General features: G+C 37.8%; 1 protein-coding gene and 1 non-coding gene across 2 annotated transcripts in view; both read right to left on the reverse strand.

Moving 5' to 3' along the window:
- Positions 1-23,454, reverse strand: part of TEX15 (testis expressed 15, meiosis and synapsis associated) — a 90,559-nt gene that overhangs the window by 51,215 nt on the left and 15,890 nt on the right. The window contains exon 3 of the mRNA XM_037831304.1: positions 7,106-7,256. Within this exon, the coding sequence (XP_037687232.1) occupies positions 7,106-7,244 (139 nt within the window). The 5' untranslated portion in view covers positions 7,245-7,256. The remainder of the gene's footprint in view (positions 1-7,105; positions 7,257-23,454) is intronic.
- Positions 5,355-5,519, reverse strand: LOC119530721. The gene has a single exon (XR_005216108.1). It is a non-coding gene; the product is annotated as a U1 spliceosomal RNA (small nuclear RNA).

Here is a 23,454-nt window from a genome sequence, read left to right on the forward strand (position 1 = left end):
AGATATAAGATCATATCATCTGCAAACAATGACAGTTTTACTTCTTCTTTTCCAATTTGGATGCCTTTTATTTCTTTGTCTTGCCGGATTGCCCTGGCTAGCACTTCCAGCACAATGTTGAATAACAGTGGTGACAGCGGGCATCCTTGTCTTGTTCCTGATCTTAGAGGGAAGGCTTTCAGTCTCTCACCGTTGAGTACTATGCTGGCTGTGGGTTTTTCATATATGCTCTTTATCATGTTGAGGAAGTTTCCTTCAATTCCTACCTTTTGAAGTGTTTTTATCAAAAAGGGATGTTGGATTTTGTCAAATGCTTTTTCAGCATCTATTGAGATGATCAATTGATTTTTCCCTTTTGACTTGTAAATGTGTTGTAATACATTGATTGTTTTTCTTATGTTGAACCATCCTTGCATGCCTGGAATGAACCCCACTTGGTCATGGTGTATGATTTTTTTAATGTGTCTTTGGATTCGATTTGCAAGTATTTTGTTGAGGATTTCTGCATCTATATTCATTAGGGAGATTGGCCGGTAGTTTTCCTTTTTTGTAGCATCTTTGCCTGGTTTTGGTATTAGATTGATGTTAGCTTCATAAAATGAGTTAGGTAGTGTTCCATTTTTTTTCAATGTTTTGAAAGAGTTTGAGTAAGATTGGTTTCAGTTCTTTCTGGAAAGTTTGGTAGAATTCCCCTGTGAAGCCATCTGGCCCTGGGCATTTATTTGTGAGAAGATTTTTGAGGACTGATTGGATCTCTTTGCTTGTGATGGGTTGGTTGAGGTCTTCTATTTCTTCTCTGGTCAGTCTAGGTTGTTCATATGTTTCCAGGAAATTGTCCATTTCTTCTACATTATCCAGTTTGTTGCCATACAGTTGTTCACAATATCCTGTTATAATTTTTTTAATTTCTTCAGGATCTGCAGTTATGTCACCTTTTTCATTCATTATTTTGTTTATATGGGTCTTCTCTCTTTTTGATTTTGTCAGTCTAGCTAGGGGCTTGTCAATCTTGTTGATCTTCTCAAAGAACCAACTTTTGGTGATATTTATCCTCTCTATTGTTTTTTTGTTCTCTATGCCATTTATTTCTGCTTTAATCCTTGTTATTTCTTTTCTTCTACTTGGTTTAGGATTGCTTTGCTGTTCATTTTCTAGCTTCTTCAGTTGATCCATTAGTTCTTTGATTTTGGCTCTTTCTTCCTTTTTAATATATGCGTTTAGTGCTATAAATTTCCCCCTTAGCACTGCTTTTGCTGCATCCCATAGGTTTTGGTATGTTGTGTTCTCATTTTCATTCGTCTCTATATATTTAGCAATTTCTCTTGCTATTTCTTCTTTAACCCACTGATCGTTTAGGAGTGTGTTGTTTAACCTCCAGGTATTTGTGAATTTTCTAAGTCTCTGATGGTTATTGACTTCTAATTGTATTCCATTGTGGTCAGAGAATGTGCTTTGAATAATTTCAATCTTTTTAAATTTATTGAGGCTTGTTTTATGTCCCAGCATATGATCTATTCTGGAGAAAGTTCCATGAGCACTAGAAAAGTATGTGTATCCTGGTGATTTGGGATGTAATGTCCTGTATATGTCTGTTAAATCTAATTCATTTATCAGATTGTTTAGGTTTTCAATTTCCTTATTGGTCTTCTGTCTGGTTGATCTATCTATAGGAGAGAGTGATGTGTTGAAGTCTCCCACAATTATCGTGGAAACATCAATTGCTTCCTTTAGTTTTGCCAGTGTTTCTCTCATATATTTTGTGGCACCTTGATTGGGTGCATAGACATTTACGATTGTTATTTCTTCTTGCTGAATTGCCCCTTTTATTAGTATGTAGTGGCCTTCTTTGTCTCTCAAAACATCCCTGCATTTGAAGTCTATTTTATCTGAGATTAATATTGCTACACCTGCTTTCTTTTGGCTGTGGCTTGCATGAAATATTTTTTTCCATCCTTTCACTTTCAGTTTCTTTGTGTCCCTGTGTCTAAGATGAGTCTCTTGTATGCAACATATTGATGGTTCATTTTTTTTGATCCATTCTGCGAATCTGTATCTTTTAATTGGGGAGTTTAATCCATTTACATTCAACGTTAAAACCGTGAAGGCATTTCTTGAATCGGCCATCTTATCCTTTGGTTTATGTTTGCCATATTTATCCCTCTCTCTATTAATATCCTTTATTGTACCCATACCGAATCTCTTTAGTACTGAACCTTTCTCCAAGTCTCTCTGTCCTGTCTTTGTTTCTCTGTCTGTAGGGCTCCCTTTAGTATCTCCAGTAGGGCAGGTCTCTTGTTAGCAAATTCTCTCAGCATTTGTTTGTCTGTGAAAAATTTAAGCTCTCCCTCAAATTTGAAGGAGAGCTTTGCTGGATAAAGTATTCTTGGCTGGAAATTTTTCTCACTCAGAATTTTAAATACATCGTGCCACTGCCTTCTCGCCTCCATGGTGGCTGCTGAGTAGTCACTACTTAGTCTTATGCTGTTTCCTTTGTATGTGGTGAATTGCTTTTCTCTTGCTGCTTTCAGAACTTGCTCCTTCTCTTCTGTGTTTGACAGTGTGATCAGTATATGTCTCGGAGTGGGTTTATTTGGATTTATTCTATTTGGGGTTCGCTGAGCATTTATGATTTGTGTATTTATGTTGTTTAGAAGATTTGGGAAGTTTTCCCCAACAATTTCTTTGAATACTCTTCCTAGACCTTTACCCTTTTCTTCCCCTTCTGGGACACCAATGAGTCTTATATTTGGACGTTTCATATTATCTATCATATCCCTGAGGTCCATTTCGATTTTTTCAATTTTTTTCCCCATTCTTTCTTTTATGCTTTCATTTTCCATTCTGTCATCTTCGAGGTCACTGATTCGTTGTTCAACTTCCTCTAGTCTTGTACTATGAGTGTCCAGAATCTTTTTAATTTGGTCAACAGTTTCTTTAATTTCCATAAGATCATCCATTTTTTTATTTAGTCTTGCAATGTCTTCTTTATGCTCTTCTAGAGTCTTCTTGATTTCCTTCATATCCTGTAGTATGGTCTCATTGTTCATCTTTAGTTCTTTGAGTAGCTGCTCTAGGTGCTGTGTCTCATCTGATCTTTTGATTTGGGTGTTTGGGCTTGGGTTATCCATATCGTCTGGTTTTTTCATATGCTTTATAATTTTCTGTTGTTTTTGGCCTCGTGGCATTTGCTGAACTTGATAGGGTTCTTTTAGGGTTTGTAGACCTATTGAAGTCCTTATCTCTAATTTATCAGATCTACAGCTTCGTGGAGTACACTTTCTCTAACTAACCAGCAGGTGGCGTCCACGAGCCACCTGTTCTCCACAAGCCAGTTCTCCCCTGCTTAGCCTTTTTTTTGGTGAGTGGGGGAGTGAGTCTTGTGGGGCCCAATTGGTGTACCAAGCTTGCGTGTGTAGTTGGTGTTGCCTGCCCTGTATATGGGGCGTGTTTCTGGGCAGGTGGGGAGGGGGGGTGGCCCTAACAATCAAATCTCCCTGATGATCCTAGAGTTTTAAAGCTGCTGCAATAGTCTAATCCTTCTGTTCAGTCCTGCCACAGTTTGTCTCTGCCACTGACCCACAAGTCTTTGGTATTGGCGTATGGCTCCTGAGACTTGCAAGTGGGCCCCTCTTCCAGGCCGTGCACCCCGGGTCCTCTGTTGAGGGATGACTGTGCTATGTCACAGGTGAGTGCCGTCCCCCCAGGGCAGTTCTGGGCTGCTGGGCTGTGTAGGGAGGCTCCCAGTTTGCTGAAATGATGGCTGAATGGGGCTTTGTTAATTCACACTGCTCCACCTTCCCAGCTCTGGGACAATCAGCTGAGGTTGCAGGGAAGGCTAATGTCCACGCCCAGTTTTGTGGTGTGTGCCCGTTATTTGAAGCACTTCCGTCACACTGGGTTGTCTGGGGCAGCTCTGGGCTATGGGGCTGGCGATGGGCAGGAGTGTTTCCTGTCCACCAGGATGGTGGCTGTGAGCGGACACCCCCCTTTTCTTGGGAAGTTGTGGTGTTTAGTGAATTTTCTCAGCCACTGGATTATTGCCTTTTGTCTCAGAGCTCTCTTAGTTCTGCTCTTGACTTGCCATGCCCAAATTGAAATTCTTTGAAGCTTTCTGTATTGGGCTTCTTAGAGTAATTGTTTTAGAAAAAGAAAAAAGGATTAAAAAAAAAAAAAAAAAAGGGCCCTCCTCAGAGATCTAATGGGTTATTGAAATGCTAATAGACAAAGCAACCAGGGCCATTAAGGAAAGGTCCACAGGGCAGAGAGATAAGCTTTTCTTCGGGATTTGCATATGCGCCTCAAGGCCTGAGCTCCGCCCTTCCCCTTTCTGTGTTCACCAGAACTCCAAAAATCCTCTGCTTTTATTTTGGAGTTTTTCGTGTTGTTTTTTTTTTTTCTATGCCTGTCTCCTCTCTGCTGGGCTGGCTGCTCTCAGATTCTCTGGTGTCTGGTCTCAGTCTATCTATGGTTGGAGTTTGGATCAGTAGAATGAGTTTCCGATAAGGGCTGCCACTGCAGTTCTCCCTTCTCCTTCCCGGAGCTGACAGCCCCTCCTCCCACGGGACTGAGCCTGGCAGGGAGGGGCGCGGGTCCCCTGGCCGCAAAAACTTACAGATTTCGCTGATCTCAGGAGTCCGACATTTTCATGAGTGTTGTATGAAGTATGCCCAAAGACAGATTGCTCTGTGGTGTCCAGTCCACGCAGTTCCTGGCTTTTTACCTACTTTCCTGGAGGAGTAACTAAAACTTACAGCTCACCAGTCTGCCATCTTGCCCCGCCCTCAATGCAGTTTTTAAATTTCTCTTGAAGTCTCATGGATTACAGAATTGTATTGTTTACTTTCCAAGTTTTGGGAGATTTACCTATTATATGTCAATTATTATAGTTTGAGCCCATTGTGGTAGGAGAACACATTCTTTATGATTTTAATTTTTAAAATTTGTCGAAATTTGTTTCATGGCCCAAAAATACTGCATAGCTTGCTGAATGCTCCATGGGCTCTTGGAAAGAATGTCTGTTGTTACTGGGGAGGACTAATACATAAATGTCAATTACATCCTGTTGTTTAAGCATGTTAAGTTCTTCTATATCATTGCTGATATTCTGTTTAAAAGTTCTATCAGTTGTTGAGAAATTAATAAATCTTCAACTATAATTCTAGATTTGTCAATTTCTCTTTTCAGCTCTATCAGTTTTTGCTTTGTGTATTTGATATTCTGTTGTTTGGTGTATACATTTAGGATTGCACTACCTTCTAGGTGGACAGATCCATTTATCATTATGTAATGTCCTTCTTTGCCTTTTGTCCAATTTGGGTAATTTTTTTCTTTTCTGTCCCCCCCCCCTCTTTTTTAAGGGGAAAGCACAAATGCAGTCCCCCACTACCACAATTATGCAGTTGAATTTCCCACATTTGGGGAAACTGCAGGGATCAGCACATCCAGAGTGCAATGGATAAGCCTCACCCTGGGAAAACCACCTTTGTGATCATGGTATCTCCCCTGCCAGGTTTAAGTATTCAATTTGGGTAATTTTTAGCCAATATTTTCTTCAAATACTCTTTCAGCTCCACACTTTCTCCTTTTCTGAGACTCCAATGATGTAGCTCTTCTATTATTATTCCAAAAGTCCCTGAGTCTCTGTTCACTTTTCTCTATTTTTCCTTTGCTACTCAGACTGGGTAATTTCTATTGTTCGAAGTTCAAGTTCCCTTTTTCCACTGTCCTCTCCATTATTCTATCGAGCCCATTCTATTGAACTGTTTTTATTTCAGTTACTGTATTTTTCAGTTCCAAAATCTCCATTTGGTCCTTTATTATATTTTCCATTTCTTTGCTGAGATTTTCTATTTTTTTTCACTTGTTTCAAGAATATTTGCAATTGCCTGTTGAAACATCTTTATGATGACTGCTTTAAAAGCCTTGTCAGATAATTCTAATATCTGTGTTATCTAATATCTTGGTGTTGATTTCTATTGATTACCTTTTCTCATTCAAATTGAGCTTTTCAAGTCTCTCCTGGCCATTTTGGGTACTACTGAATTTAAATCTTCTTTTTTTAGCATGTCTCTACTAAAACTGTGCCAGCAGGGTAAGAGGGAAATTGACTCTTTACCATTGGATGGGATAGAAGTCCTGGCTCTCCACATGGCCTCTGATGACAACCTGGGTGTGGGGGTGTCTTGTCACCATTGGAAAGGAGTGGAAGGCCATGCTCACCACTTAGTCTCCATTGGCACTGTAGCAAGGGAGCAGATGCCTTGTTACTTCTGGGTATGGTGGAAGTCCAGGCTCCCCACTTGGTCTTTGCTGATACCACCCCCTGCAGGAAGGGATGACTCATCACAACAGGAAAGGGATGGAAAGCCACTGACACTGTGGGGTATGGAGGAGAACTCATTACTGTTGAGCAGTGGTAAAAGCCCTGGTTCCTTACGTGGCCTCCAATGACACCACAAGAAAGGGGAGGGATGCCTTGTTACTGCTGGGTAGAGGATGAAGTTCAGCTCCCCACCTAGCCTCCTCTAATACCACCCTCCAATGGGAAGAGGAAGGGATGTAGGTGAAAGTTTAGGCCCTCCACTCTGCCTTTGCTGACAAAGGTACAAAAACCATGGATTTTTCCCCTGGTGCTTTGCAAGAGTAGGGTGTTTACTGACAGGTTTCTTACTCTATAACCTGCCCTTTCCTAGTCCTTTGGCAAGACAGAGAAGGCTTTCCTTGTAGCTACTTTGTCTGTGCCTGTTGGAGTTTGAGTATCCAGTCTATGACATACAGAAGTAAAAAAGAAAACAAAGGGAACTTACTGCTGTGTTGTTCTTCAAATCCCAGGGTTCCTAGCTAATCTGTCTTCTCTCCACCTTTCAAAGTCTTCTTATGTTTGTTTTATATATAATGTACTGGGTTTTTAGGTATACATAGTGGGATGAACAGAAGAAATGTGTCTATTTCATTTTGTACACACCCAGGAGTACATGAAGATTTAAGGTTATTAAAGACTTGACTTAATATTATTTTATATAGCCAAAAGAGAAGCTCAAGATAATCTAAAAAACAGAAATACAGTAATAAAAATAAAAAATTCCATCTTTCATAGATATATTACCTTTCCCAGCTGTCCTTCTGATCTTGGGAATGGTGAATTTCTTCAAGGGATTGGCTTCTATCCCAGTAATTGATAAAGGTTCACTGGATGAACTCATTTTCCATAGTATCTTGGGTTTAGCATTCTCTTTCATTTCCATTTTGATGTTGGCCTAAAATATATCCAAAGTTAAGCAAAAGATCAATAAATATATGCAGTGATAGTAGTAAAACTGACTAAAACTTCCTACATGGACTTGAATAGATATTCTTGGTCATACTGTCAACAGGGTTCAATCTCAATTTGCCATGTTATACAAAACAGAAAATGAATTAACTGTGATTTTTACATAATAAAAATATTTATTTTGTAGTTTCTAACAAACCTTTTTCTTGTAATTCATTTAATTGTAATTTGGCAACCAAAAGCCTCTGTGTTCCTGAAAAGCTTAATAACTTTCAAATGTAACCATTTTTACAAACATTTGGTAAAAATCTTGCCAAATACTCTATTTTTAAAAGTATTCTTCTTATACAGTGCTGTGATTAGAATGATAGTCTCTTCAAATCAGAATCTCTGGCTTTGGAAGCAACTTAGGAAAGTTGTAAACCACTTCTTGCATGGATGTCTCTATAAGTTGATAGCCAAAACCAACTGCTCATTGGCTACTGTATTAACATGTTCCATGGTATCACTATATACATGGATCAAGAAATCATAATATTACTATACTACTAGTAACAAAGATTTACCTTTTATGCTTCACCATAGTAAAAATGTTCATAAGACACATTTCTCTCTTCCTTTTCCCCCTTTCTGTTTTCTCTCTCTCGCCCTCTTCTCCTGCCCCTCTCTTTCACATACATGAACACTGATTCTTAACCTTTTGAGTAAGATTTGAACTAGATATCAAAAGAAAGCTATGGACTTCCAACACACAAATACACAGATATAAAGATAACACTTTTCATTATCATTTCATAAAGCTCATGGGCCTCCTGATACCTATCAATTGCTTAGTTCAAATGTTGGATCACAATCCAAATTAAGAGTAGCCAAAATTCTACAGAGGCTCACAAAGGAGATGATTCTATAAAATGTCACAAAGGATTTTCCCCCAATTCCTGACCCTCCCTCCAGTCCTTCATAAAAGGTGATCTTGAAGTCTCTCAATCAGACATGGATCAGAATAGGGAATCAACAAAGACTGCTCAAGAAAGAGAACAAAATCAGCCCTTTTCTCATCCAGCCACACTGACAACCATTAGCGGTGTTGCCTCCTAAAACCAGTACCCTTTATGTATACCAATTCCAAAGATAGCTGTCTGGATTGCCATGTTCACCTGGCATTTCAGAAAGCAGAAGAAAGGAGAATCATTTTAGAATGACTTAAATTACAAAAAGACTCTTCAACTAGTTATGACCTGTATCAACGGCACATAAGCAGTTGAATATATTTTACTTGAAGAATCAAGTGCTGAGGTGATTCTCAATATTGAATTTAACTATCGCTGAATTCAAGATTCAGGAAATCTGGATATTTCAGTCATATGACTTCTTACAAAATGTTTGTTTAATAGATTTCACTAATAAAGAAATGACTTCTGAACATCACTGATTTTACTTTGCAGGGCTTAAGGCAATATTTAGCCACAATGTAGCCACACAAAAACTGCCTGATGAAAGATGAATATTTAGGGCACAATGTTACTCAATGTCTTCCATCAAACAAGTTGCACCTAGCAATTTTTCAAATTTTACCTTCCAAAAAGGAATCATATCCCTATAACTTCAGCCCAAACAAATTAGTCATGCTAAAGTTATATTATACATTTCTTTACACTCATATATCACAGGCCCATAATCATATTTATATTATTTACTTTTACATACATATGTAAAGTATATAACATACATCACAAAATATACATTGTAGTCCTACACCATTATATATGTATTTATATATTATTTATTTTTACATACAAAATAAATAAATAAAAGCAAGAAGTTTAAATCCTGAAGAATCATGCTGAGGCTGTTCTCTGTGGTCCTGGGTTATTCTGGCTGAGTATTGGAAAGTATAGAAAAAAATAAATCCTAAAATCATCAAGGACTGTTGAGACATGAGGCAATGCACATAGTAGGTCCTTACAGATACTGAAATAAATGAACTAAAAACAAAGGTACCAAAAAAAGGATTCCTCAATAATAAAACCATCCATTCACCTAGGTCTTAAAAGAGTATGACTATTACGAACAACTTTAAGCCAATACATTTAAAAGATTAGACTTAATTATAAATTCCTGGAAAAATACAGCTTACCAAAGCTGATTCAAGAAGAAATAAAAAGAATGAACAATCATATTACTATTAATAAATTAAATCAGTAGGTAGAAATTGATTCTAAAAGTAAAGGTGATGATATTAATATATCATATACAAGTTGAATTTATTCCAGAAATGCCAAGGTGGTTTAATTGAAAACATGTACAATTCATTTACCGTGTGAATTGATTGAAGGAGAAACAATGAATGATTATCTCCACAGATGCAGAAAAAGCATCTAATCAAATGCAAAATCCATTTGTGATTTAAATTTAAAAATCTTAGCAAATGGGAATACACAGTAATGTTTATAACTTGATGACAATTATCTACCAAAAATCTATAGCAAACTGGTGTCAGAAGCACTTCCTGAATAAAACAAGGATTCCTGCTATCCCTGTTAGTATATTGGAGGTATGCACTGGAGTAAGAAGACGAGAAAATAAATAAAAGGTATAAAGGAACTAAGAAGCTGTAACTAAGACGCTAAAGGGGAAATGGGAATCTGGATTCTGTGGGTTTGGGAATATCTGAGAGTGAAAGAGTTGATGTTTCATAAGTGGAAGCCTCAACCCAAATACAAGACAGATTAAGAAGGAATGTACTTAGAAAGGCAGACAGACTATCATAATCGTTCAAACTATGGTTCTACCTTTAATTAATAATGTTATGTTTGGCAAAGTGCCTAACTTCTCTGAGGCAAATTATAGTAACTAACTCATATAGTTGTAGAGCCTGGTATACAATAGTTGCACACAATTAAATGTTAGTGTAATCCTGAAGCCTACACAATGGAACCAAATTATGGAGATTGTCAAGAAGCACAATATTGTAAAGATAACTAAGTTAGAAGTGAGAACATGTGATTCTAATTCTAGCTCTGCCATTAACGATGTAGCCCTGGGCAAATCACTAACTATTATTCTGTGTAATGGTTACTCTGCGTTCATCATGGACAGCAGTATATTCTTTGGAGACAAGTTAGTGGCAAAAGAATGAATTCCCTTTATGCTAAATAGCTAGTTTAAAGATTTGACGCTCCTAAGGTTTATCTTAAGAGGATATCTGTACTGAGTTTCCTAAGACTATCAGTAAAAAGCAAAACTTGAATGCTTAAGTGCACTGGTTACAGAAAAGAGATTATTAAATAAATCTGGGAGGCGGGGCAAGATGGGGGAGGCGGGGCAAGATGGCAGACTGGTGAGCTGTATGTTTTAGTTACTCCTCCAGGAAAGTAGGTAAAAAGCCAGGAACTGCGTGGACTGGACACCACAGAGCAATCTGTCTTTGGGCATACTTCATACAACACTCATGAAAACGTGGAACTGCTGAGATCACCGAAATCTGTAAGTTTTTGCGGCCAGGGGACCCGCGCCCCTCCCTGCCAGGCTCAGTCCCGGGGGAGGAGGGGCTGTCAGCTCCAGGAAGGAGAAGGGAGAATTGCAGTGGCTGCTCTCATCGGAAACTCATTCTACTGATTCAAACTCCAACCATAGATAGACTGAGGCCAGACACCAGAGACTCTGAGAGCAGCCAGCCCAGCAGAGAGGAGACGGGCATAGAAGGAAAACAACACGAGAAGCTCCAAAGTAAAAGCAGAGGATTTTTGGAGTTCTGGTGAACACAGAAAGGGCAAGGGCGGAGATCAGGCCTTGAGGCGCATATGCAAATCCCGAAGCAAGGCTGATCTCTCTGCCCAGGGCACCTTTCCTTAATGGCCCTGGTTGCTTTGTCTATTAGCATTTCAATAACCCATTAGATCTCTGAGGAGGGCCGTTTTTTTTTTTTTTTTTTTTTTTTTTTTTAAATCCTTTTTGCTTTTTCTAAAACAATTACTCTAAGAAGCTCAATACAGAAAGCTTCAAAGAATTGAAATTTGGGCACGTCAAGTCAAGAGCAGAAATAAGAGAGCTCTGAGACAAAAGGCAATAATCCAGTGGCTGAGAAAATTCACTAAACAACACAACTTCCCAAGAAAAGGGGGGTGTCCGCTCACAGCCACCATCCTGGTGGACAGGAAACACTCCTGCCCATCGCCAGCCCCATAGCCCAGAGCTGCCCCAGACAACCCAGTGTGACGGAAGTGCTTCAAATAACAGGCACACACCACAAAACTGGGCGTGGACATTAGCCTTCCCTGCAACCTCAGCTGAATGTCCCAGAGCTGGGAAGGGGGAGCAGTGTGAATTAACAGAGCCCCATTCAGCCATCATTTGAGCAGACTGGGAGCCTCCCAACACAGCCCAGCAGCCCAGAACTGCCCTGGGGGGACGGCACTCACCTGTGACATAGCACAGTCATCCCTCAACAGAGGACCCGGGGTGCACAGCCTGGAAGAGGGGCCCACTTGCAAGTCTCAGGAGCCATACGCCAATACCAAAGACTTGTGGGTCAGTGGCAGAGACAAACTGTGGCAGGACTGAACTGAAGGATTAGACTATTGCAGTAGCTTTAAAACTCTAGGATCATCAGGGAGATTTGATTGTTAGGGCCACCCCCCCTCCCCGACTGCCCAGAAACACGCCCCACATACAGGGCAGGCAACACCAACTACACACGCAAGCTTGGGACACCAATTGGGCCCCACAAGACTCACTCCCCCACTCACCAAAAAGGCTAAGCAGGGGAGATCTGGCTTGTGGAGAACAGGTGGCTCGTGGACGCCACCTGCTGGTTAGTTAGAGAAAGTGTACTCCACGAAGCTGTAGATCTGATAAATTAGAGATAAGGACTTCAACTGGTCTACAAACCCTAAAAGAACCCTATCAAGGACAGCAAATGCCACGAGGCCAAAAACAACAGAAAATTATAAAGCATATGAAAAAACCAGACGATATGGATAACCCAAGCCCAAGCACCCAAATCAAAAGACCAGAAGAGACACACCTAGAGCAGCTACTCAAAGAACTAAAGATGAACAATGAGACCCTAGTACGGGATATGAAGGAAATCAAGAAGACCCTAGAAGAGCATAAAGAAGACATTGCAAGACTAAATAAAAAAATGGATGATCTTATGGAAATTAAAGAAACTGTTGACCAAATTAAAAAGATTCTGGACACTCATAGTACAAGACTAGAGGAAGTTGAACAACGAATCAGTGACCTGGAAGATGACAGAATGGAAAATGAAAGCATAAAAGAAAGAATGGGGAAAAAAATTGAAAAACTCGAAATGGACCTCAGGGATATGATAGATAATATGAAGCGTCCGAATATAAGACTCATTGGTGTCCCAGAAGGGGAAGAAAAGGGTAAAGGTCTAGGAAGAGTATTCAAAGAAATTGTTGGGGAAAACTTCCCAAATCTTCTAAACAACATAAATACACAAATCATAAATGCTCAGCGAACTCCAAATAGAATAAATCCAAAAAAACCCACTCCGAGACATATACTGATCACACTGTCAAACATAGAAGAGAAGGAGCAAGTTCTGAAAGCAGCAAGAGAAAAGCAATTCACCACATACAAAGGAAACAGCATAAGACTAAGTAGTGACTACTCAGCAGCCACCATGGAGGCGAGAAGGCAATGGCACGATATATTTAAAATTCTGAGAGAGAGGAATTTCCAGCCAAGAATACTTTATCCAGCAAAGCTCTCCTTCAAATTTGAGGGAGAGCTTAAATTTTTCACAGACAAAGAAATGCTGAGAGAATTTGCTAACAAGAGACCTGCCCTACTGGAGATACTAAAGGGAGCCCTACAGACAGAGAAACAAAGACAGGACAGAGAGACTTGGAGAAAGGTTCAGTACTAAAGAGATTCGGTATGGGTACAATAAAGGATATTAATACAGAGAGGGAAAAATATGGCAAACATAATCCAAAGGATAAGATGGCCGATTCAAGAAATGCCTTCACGGTTTTAACGTTGAATGTAAATGGATTAAACTCCCCAATTAAAAGATATAGATTCGCAGAATGGATCAAAAAAAATGAACCATCAATATGTTGCATACAAGAGACTCATCTTAGACACAGGGACACAGAGAAATTGAAAGTGAAAGGATGGAAAAAAATATTTCATGCAAGCTACAGCCAAAAGAAAGCAGGTGTAGCAATATTAATCTCAGATAAAATAGACTTCAAATGCAGGGATGTTTTGAGAGACAAAGAAGGCCACTACATACTAATAAAAGGGGCAATTCAGCAAGAAGAAATAACAATCGTAAATGTCTATGCACCCAATCAAGGTGCCACAAAATACATGAGAGAAACACTGGCAAAACTAAAGGAAGCAATTGATGTTTCCACAATAATTGTGGGAGACTTCAACACATCACTCTCTCCTATAGATAGATCAACCAGACAGAAGACCAATAAGGAAATTGAAAACCTAAACAATCTGATAAATGAATTAGATTTAACAGACATCTACAGGACATTACATCCCAAATCACCAGGATACACATACTTTTCTAGTGCTCACGGAACTTTCTCCAGAATAGATCATATGCTGGGACATAAAACAAGCCTCAATAAATTTAAAAAGATTGAAATCATTCAAAGCACATTCTCTGACCACAATGGAATACAATTAGAAGTCAATAACCATCAGAGACTTAGAAAATTCACAAATACCTGGAGGTTAAACAACACATTCCTAAACAATCAGTGGGTTAAAGAAGAAATAGCAAGAGAAATTGCTAAATATATAGAGACGAATGAAAATGAGAACACAACATACCAAAACCTATGGGATGCAGCAAAAGCAGTGCTAAGGGGGAAATTTATAGCACTAAACGCATATATTAAAAAGGAAGAAAGAGCCAAAATCAAAGAACTAATGGATCAACTGAAGAAGCTAGAAAATGAACAGCAAACCAATCCTAAACCAAGTAGAAGAAAAGAAATAACAAGGATTAAAGCAGAAATAAATGACATAGAGAACAAAAAAACAATAGAAAGGATAAATATCACCAAAAGTTGGTTCTTTGAGAAGATCAACAAGATTGACAAGCCCCTAGCTAGACTGACAAAATCAAAAAGAGAGAAGACCCATATAAACAAAATAATGAATGAAAAAGGTGACATAACTGCAGATCCTGAAGAAATTAAAAAAATTATAAGAGGATATTATGAACAACTGTATGGCAACAAACTGGATAATGTAGAAGAAATGGACAATTTCCTGGAAACATATGAACAACCTAGACTGACCAGAGAAGAAATAGAAGACCTCAACCAACCCATCACAAGCAAAGAGATCCAATCAGTCATCAAAAATCTTCCCACAAATAAATGCCCAGGGCCAGATGGCTTCACAGGGGAATTCTACCAAACTTTCCAGAAAGAACTGACACCAATCTTACTCAAACTCTTTCAAAACATTGAAAAAAATGGAACACTACCTAACTCATTTTATGAAGCTAACATCAATCTAATACCAAAACCAGGCAAAGATGCTACAAAAAAGGAAAACTACCGGCCAATCTCCCTAATGAATATAGATGCAAAAATCCTCAACAAAATACTTGCAAATCGAATCCAAAGACACATTAAAAAAATCATACACCATGACCAAGTGGGGTTCATTCCAGGCATGCAAGGATGGTTCAACATCAGAAAAACAATCAATGTATTACAACACATTAAAAACTCGAAAGGGAAAAATCAATTGATCATCTCAATAGATGCTGAAAAAGCATTTGACAAAATCCAACATCCCTTTTTGATAAAAACACTTCAAAAGGTAGGAATTGAAGGAAACTTCCTCAACATGATAAAGAGCATATATGAAAAACCCACAGCCAGCATAGTACTCAATGGTGAGAGACTGAAAGCCTTCCCTCTAAGATCAGGAACAAGACAAGGATGCCCGCTGTCACCACTGTTATTCAACATTGTGCTGGAAGTGCTAGCCAGGGCAATCCGGCAAGACAAAGAAATAAAAGGCATCCAAATTGGAAAAGAAGAAGTAAAACTGTCATTGTTTGCAGATGATATGATCTTATATCTAGAAAACCCTGAGAAATCAACGATACACCTACTAGAGCTAATAAACAAATTTAGCAAAGTAGCGGGATACAAGATTAATGCACATAAGTCAGTAATGTTTCTATATGCTAGAAATGAACAAACTGAAGAGACACTCAAGAAAAAGATACCATTTTCAATAGCAACTAAAAAAATCAAGTACCTAGGAATCAACTTAACCGAAGATGTAAAAGACCTATACAAAGAAAACTACATAACTCTACTAAAAGAAATAGAAGGGGACCTTAAAAGATGGAAAAATATTCCATGTTCATGGATAGGAAGGCTAAATGTCATTAAGATGTCAATTCTACCCAAACTCATCTACAGATTCAATGCAATCCCAATCAAAATTCCAACAACCTACTTTGCAGACTTGGAAAAGCTAGTTATCAAATTTATTTGGAAAGGGAAGATGCCTCGAATTGCTAAAGACACTCTAAAAAAGAAAAACGAAGTGGGAGGACTTACACTCCCTGACTTTGAAGCTTATTATAAAGCCACAGTTGCCAAGACAGCATGGTACTGGCACAAAGATAGACATATAGATCAATGAAATCGAATTGAGAATTCAGAGATAGACCCTCAGATCTATGGCCGACTGATCTTTGATAAGGCCCCCAAAGTCACCGAACTGAGCCATAATGGTCTTTTCAACAAATGGGGCTGGGAGAGTTGGATATCCATATCCAAAAGAATGAAAGAGGACCCCTACCTCACCCCCTACACAAAAATTAACTCAAAATGGACCAAAGATCTCAATATAAAAGAAAGTACCATAAAACTCCTAGAAGATAATGTAGGAAAACATCTTCAAGACCTTGTATTAGGAGGCCACTTCCTAGACTTTACACCCAAAGCACAAGCAACAAAAGAGAAAATAGATAAATGGGAACTCCTCAAGCTTAGAAGTTTCTGCACCTCAAAGGAATTTCTCAAAAAGGTAAAGAGGCAGCCAACTCAATGGGAAAAAATTTTTGGAAACCATGTATCTGACAAAAGACTGATATCTTGCATATACAAAGAAATCCTACAACTCAATGACAATAGTACAGACAGCCCAATTATAAAATGGGCAAAAGATATGAAAAGACAGTTCTCTGAAGAGGAAATACAAATGGCCAAGAAACACATGAAAAAATGTTCAGCTTCACTAGCTATTAGAGAGATGCAAATTAAGACCACAATGAGATACCATCTAACACCGGTTAGAATGGCTGCCATTAAACAAACAGGAAACTACAAATGCTGGAGGGGATGTGGAGAAATTGGAACTCTTATTCATTGTTGGTGGGACTGTATAATGGTTCAGCCACTCTGGAAGTCAGTCTGGCAGTTCCTTAGAAAACTAGATATAGAGCTACCATTCGATCCAGCGATTGCACTCCTCGGTATATACCCGGAAGATCGGAAAGCAGTGACACGAACAGATATCTGCACGCCAATGTTCATAGCAGCATTATTCACAATTGCCAAGAGATGGAAACAACCCAAATGTCCTTCAACAGATGAGTGGATAAATAAAATGTGGTATATACACACGATGGAATACTACGCGGCAGTAAGAAGGAACGATCTGGTGAAACATATGACAACATGGATGAACCTTGAAGACATAATGCTGAGCGAAATAAGCCAGGCACAAAAAGAGAAATATTATATGCTACCACTAATGTGAACTTTGAAAAATGTAAAACAAATGGTTTATAATGTAGAATGTAGGGGAACTAGCAGTAGAGAGCAATTAAGGAAGGGGAAACAATAATCCAGGAAGAACAGATAAGCTATTTAACGTTCTGGGGATGCCCAGAAATGACTATGGTCTGTTAATTTCTGATGGTTGTAGTAGGAACAAGTTCACTGAAATGTTGCTATATTATGTAACTTTCTTGGGGTAAAGTAGGAACATGTTGGAAGTTAAGCAGTTATCTTAGGTTAGTTGTCTTTTTCTTACTCCCTTGCTATGGTCTCTTTGAAATGCTCTTTTATTGTATGTTTGTTTTCTTTTTAACTTTTTTTTTCATACAGGTGATTTGAAAAAAGAAGGGAAAGTTTAAAAAAAAAAAAAAAAAAGAAAAAATAAAAAAGACAAACAATGTGAAAAAAAAAAAAAAAAAAAGATGTAGTGCCCCCTTGAGGAGCCTGTGGAGAATGCAGGGGTATTAGCCTACCCCACCTCCATGGTTGCTAACATGACCACAGACATAGGGGACTGGTGGTTTGATGGGTTGAGCCCTCTACCATAAGTTTTACCCTTGGGAAGACGGTTGCTGCAAAGGAGAGGCTAGGCCTCCCTATATTTGTGCCTAAGAGTCTCCTCCTGAATGCCTCTTTGTTGCTCAGATGTGGCCCTCTCTCTCTGGCTAAGCCAACTTGAAAGGTAAAATCACTGCCCTCCCCCCTACGTGGGATCAGACACCCAGGGGAGTGAATCTCCCTGGCAACGTGGAATATGACTCCCGGGGAGGAATGTAGACCCGGCATCGTGGGACGGAGAACATGTTCTTGACCAAAAGGGGGATGTGAAAGGAAATGAAATAAGCTTCAGTGGCAGAGAGATTCCAAAAGGAGCCGAGAGGTCACTCTGGTGGGCACTCTTACGCACACTTTAGACAACCCTTTTTAGGTTCTAAAGAATTGGGGTAGCTGGTGGTGGATACCTGAAACTATCAAACTACAACCCAGAACCCATGAATCTCGAAGACAGTTGTATAAAAATGTAGCTTATGAGGGGTGACAATGGGATTGGGAAAGCCATAAGGACCAAACACCACTTTGTCTAGTTTATGGATGGATGTGTAGAAAAGTAGGGGAGGGAAACAGACAGACAAAGGTACCCAGTGTTCTTTTTTACTTCAATTGCTCTTTTTCACTCTAATTATTATTCTTGTTATTTTTGTGTGTGTGCTAATGAAGGTGTCAGGGATTGATTTAGGTGATGAATGTACAACTATGTAATGGTACTGTAAACAATCGAAAGTACAATTTGTTTTGTATGACTGCGTGGTATGTGAATATATCTCAATAAAATGATGATTTAAAAAAAAAAAATACACGGTATGATCATGTTTTGTAAATATTTGTTTTATCTATTGACATTAGGTTAAACTTTCTAATGTTCTTGTTCAATCATTCTGTATCCTTGATGAGTTTTTTAATCTCAATCAATCGAAAAATACATAAAAGTTGTCAAACATGAAAGTGAATTAGTCAGCTTGTCTTTTGGTTCTGTTGATTTTTGCTTTATGTATTTTAAAGCTATATTATAAAGTTCATATAAGTTTCAAAAAATATGCAAATAAAAGTAATAGTGATTACCTATGGGGAAAAAAAAAAAAAAAATCAAGTTACATAAGCCTGTAGAACCTCAGTTTCCCCATCTATAAAATGCAAACAATAGGAATATACACCCAACCCACAGGATTGCTGTGGGAGCTCAATTAGTTAAAAGCACTTAGAACAGTGCCTGGAATGTAGTAAATGCTACATATATAATGATGATTTTATTGTTATTGTTTCCAAGGAATCGAATAAAGTGGCTGCACAAAATTAATTAGCAAATAATTGTTCTAATCACCAGCAAAACCAACAACATAAAAACAAACACACCAATAAAGGTATCTTTTGAAAAAGATCCCAGAAACATACAACATAAATACAAGATATAATGTAAATAACAAGACAAATGCCTAAAATTTATTCAAAAGTAACAAGAGGTAGGAGAAACAAAAACACAAACTTTTCAGTGAGAATTTATGTTAGAACCTCAAGCTAAAAAAGATGCTCATGATTTTTCTGTAAACTTAAAACTACTCTAAAAAATAAAGTCTACTAATTTTTAGAAAAAGATGAAGGACATAAAAAAGAAAATGAGACCTTGATAAAAAAGTCTGTGACCAATGGTTTACAAGATAACTATTAGAATAAAATACAAACCACTAATATAAACCATTAACAAACTAATACAAACCACTAAGATAAATACACGCAAATATCAAGGAAAAAATCCCGGCCTATCTACTAAAATATTCTTTTAAAGATAAAAATAAAACACTGTTGAAGCAATAAATATAAAAAGGGTTGGTTCACAATGAGAAGAAAATGCCTATCAAATAGGAGGACAAGTGAAATCCAATTCTATTCTGCATATAAAAGTAGAACTTTAAAAAGGACTGAGAGAGAGAAACACCCAGAGAAGTCTGGAGAGAGCAGAAAGAAAAGCCCCAGAGGAGCTAAGACAGGACCCACAGAAGCTCAGAGAGGAGGCCACTGGAACCAGAAACTGAAAGCAATGAAACCCAGGAGCAAAGGACCAGCAGATGCTGGCCATGTGCCTTGCTCTCTGACAAGAGGAACCCCAGATGCCAGCAGCCTTTCTTCAGAGAAGGTATTGTCCAGTTGATGGAGCCACATCTAAAGCAATCGGTTCATTTCATGGCCTTAGAACTGTAAATGTGTAAACTAATAAATCCCCATTGTAAAAGCCAAAAAAAAAAAAGATAAAAAACACCCCCCACCCCCCAAAAAAAGGACTGAGAAAGGCTGAATATAAAAGGATGTAAATCAAATTTCACAGTATGGAAAACCCATAAAAAAAGATACTCACTGTGCCAGTTTGGATGCATTATGTCTCCCAAAACGCCATGTTCTTTGATGCAGCCTTGTGTGGGCAGATGTATTAGTGTTGATTAGGTTGGAATCTTTGTATTAAGTTATTTCCATGGAGATGTGACCCACCCAACTGTAGGTGATAACTCTGAATTATTTCCATGGAGGTATGGCTCCGCCTATCCAGTGTGGGTCTTGATTTAATCATTGGAGTCCTTTAAAAACACTGGCACAGACCCAGAAACTATCTGGCTTAGCTCATCGATGCTTGGAGTTGCGGACCCTGACGTTGGGAGCAGCTTAGAGAGACATTTTGAAGACGGCCGTTGAAAGCTCACGCTGACATTTTGTAGAAAGTCATTTTGAAACGCAACCTGGGAGCAAGCAGATGCCAGCCACTTGCCTTCTGAGCTAACAGAGGTTTTCTGGACGCCATTGGCCTTCCTTCGCTGAAGGTACCCTACTGTTGATGCCTTACCTTGGACACTTTATGGCCTTAAGACTGTAACTTTGTAACCAAATAAAACCCCTTTATAAAAGCCAATCCATTTTCTGGTGTTTTGCAAAACGGCAGCATTAGCAAATCGGAACACTCATAAATTCAACCAAATTAAAATTAAGGACTTCTATTAATCAAAAGACATAACTAAGACAAAGAAAAGCCAAAACTGAGAAAAGATACCTACAACAATGTATTTAACTTATAAAAGATTATCATCCAGGTTTTATAAAAAAATCACTTCATATCAATAAGCAAAGGCAAACAACCTCCTTAAAAGACAAAAAAAGGTGCTTCACTGAAGAATTAAGAATTTCACAATAGCATGAAAATATGCAAAACTTTATTAATAGTCAGGGAAAGAAAATAAAATCATGAGATTCCATTTTACAGTCACTGAATGAAAACTTAGAAGTTTTAATGATATCAAGGGTTGGTAAAGATACAGATGAATGGTAAATTTTAACACATCTTGTAGGAGGTAATCTGGTATAACCATTTTGGAAAACAATTTGTTACTATCTGGTAAAAAGCTGAATGTTCACATACTCTAGACTTGGGTATTCTATTCTTAGGCATATGCCTTATAAAAATATCTGACATGTACAAAAATTGATTTATTATAAAATTATAATAAAAACAATATTCATAGGGAACACTAAAAATCTCCCCAAACATCTACAGACAAGAGAACAAAGAAGTTGTGGTATAGTCACACCATGGTAGAATATGAAGCTGAAAATGAATCAACTATAGCTACATGCAGCAACATGGGTGAATCTTGGAAATAATGTTGAGTTTTAGAAAAACAAGTCCAAGAGGACTACATGCAGTAAAATACTATTTTATATAAAAACTCAAAAGTGATGACAACCTATCATTTAATGATATATTAATACATAAAACTATTAAACAAAATCACTTTAACAGGTAATGGGTGGGTAGACTTCTGTTCTTACCATGGTGGTTTAATTAATAATGTATTTATCCGGCCAAAAACAAATCTCAAATGAAATGAAATATATGAAGCAATTGTTTTGGGGCACTACACTAAAAGACAGCACAAAATACTGTAATCCTTGAGGGAAAAGAAGTACTAGAAACCAGCTCCACATCCACCCATACTTCTGCCTGGGGATATTTTCCAAATTGTGGAAGAAGGGAGCTCAAAAGAGAAGCAATCTCAATGGAAAAGGAAATAAAGACTGGAGATCAGGGCTTCTAAGGCAGCTAGAATTCGCAGCTGGAATGATACTAGAAAGGAGAAAACCATGGGGAAAGAGCAAGAGAGATTGATGAGGAGCTTCCACTTGGGCCCTCGGCCAAATCTTAAACAAATCTTAAGGACAGGATTTCATGAGGCTTAGCAGAAAATGGCCGCAGTGGGACTGATAATTAAAGCAACATTTGGAGGGTCATCATATACGCTTGGGAAATATTGAAATGCCAATCAAGCCAGAGGTAAAAAATGCTAGTGAACGCATCACAGGCATTTAGTTAAGATCCCTAAAGAACATGTCTCAGGAATAAGGATTATGGTCTAAGAGTAAGGAACATACCTCAAGACAATAGGCAAAACCAAACCTGACCTGCCCTAACAAATCTTAAAACCAGTTTCAACAGGATCGAGCAATTCTGTTAGTGACTTAAGTGTGTCAGAAAAAACACAATACTCTTTAGGGAGGAGAACATAATGCAGAGCCTCAACTACATACTATCACAATGTCCACGATTCAATAAAAAAATTAGTAGACAGCATGAAAACATGATCCAACTTCAACATGACCAAAAAAAAAAAAAAAAAAAAAAAAAAAACAATAAAACCAAACACACAGAGTTTAAATTACTATTATGATTATGCTGAAGAATTTTAAGGTAAGAAGAGGAGAAATTTCAGCAGAAAAATTTAACACAGAACCAAATGGACATATTAGAACTGAAAAAAACAATTTATGAGATTAAGAATTCACTATAAAGACTTGCCAGCAGACTGAATACTGTAGAAGAAAAAAAATCAATGGGATTAAAGGAAGGACAAACAAAATGATGTTAACTGAGGCACAGAGAGAGAATAAAAGAAAAAATCCCATAAAACAAAACAAAAACAAGACGAAGTATCCAAAAGCTCTGGAATAGAAGAAAAAAAGGAACAAAAGGGACAAAAGAAATATTTGAGGAGAAAATGGCTGAAATTTTTCCATAATTGATGAAAGACGTTAATCCATAAATAAAGGAAGCAGAGCAAAACTGCTGAAAACTAAAAATATAAAGAGTATCTTAAAAGCAGCAAGAGAAAAAAGGGTCACAAGACATTCAAGAGAACAAGAATAATACTGCTGACTTATCAGAAACAATGGAAGGACAAAGACAATGAAATAAAATCATTAAATTGCTGAACAAAAAATACTATCTGCATTCACCAAAAAATTCTTCAAAAATGAAGGCAAAATTAAGTCATTTTCAGACAAACAAGACCTAATAGAATTTGTTGCCAGCACAAGAATTAATACAAGGGTTTCTTCAGCTTGAGAGAAAACATTCATAGAAGCAACCCTGGTCTTCAAGAAGGAATAAAATAAATCAATAAATCAATAACCCACTTAAAAAAAACTGAAAATCATGAGATCATATCTCATGTATACTGATATATGTATATGCTGATATTAATCAATCTATGGTTTCATAACGAACAGGATTTCACAGTCTTAAAGTACCTTTCCATAATATACTAATTACAAAAGCACGAAGAGAAACTTTACAATGGGAAAGCCTAGTAGACTACCACCTTAATCAAGTATTCAACATGAAAATCATTAGTAATGTGAGAAATCAAAATCATGTGCCACTTGATAGGCTAGATCACTTCTATTATATTTCTACCAAAGATGCACAATCTGAATCTTACTACAAATAAACAGACAAATGCCAATTTGCAGAACACTTTACAAAATAATTGGCCA

Source organism: Choloepus didactylus, chromosome 3, assembly GCF_015220235.1.
Source record: "Choloepus didactylus isolate mChoDid1 chromosome 3, mChoDid1.pri, whole genome shotgun sequence".
Lineage (NCBI taxonomy): Eukaryota > Metazoa > Chordata > Mammalia > Pilosa > Megalonychidae > Choloepus > Choloepus didactylus.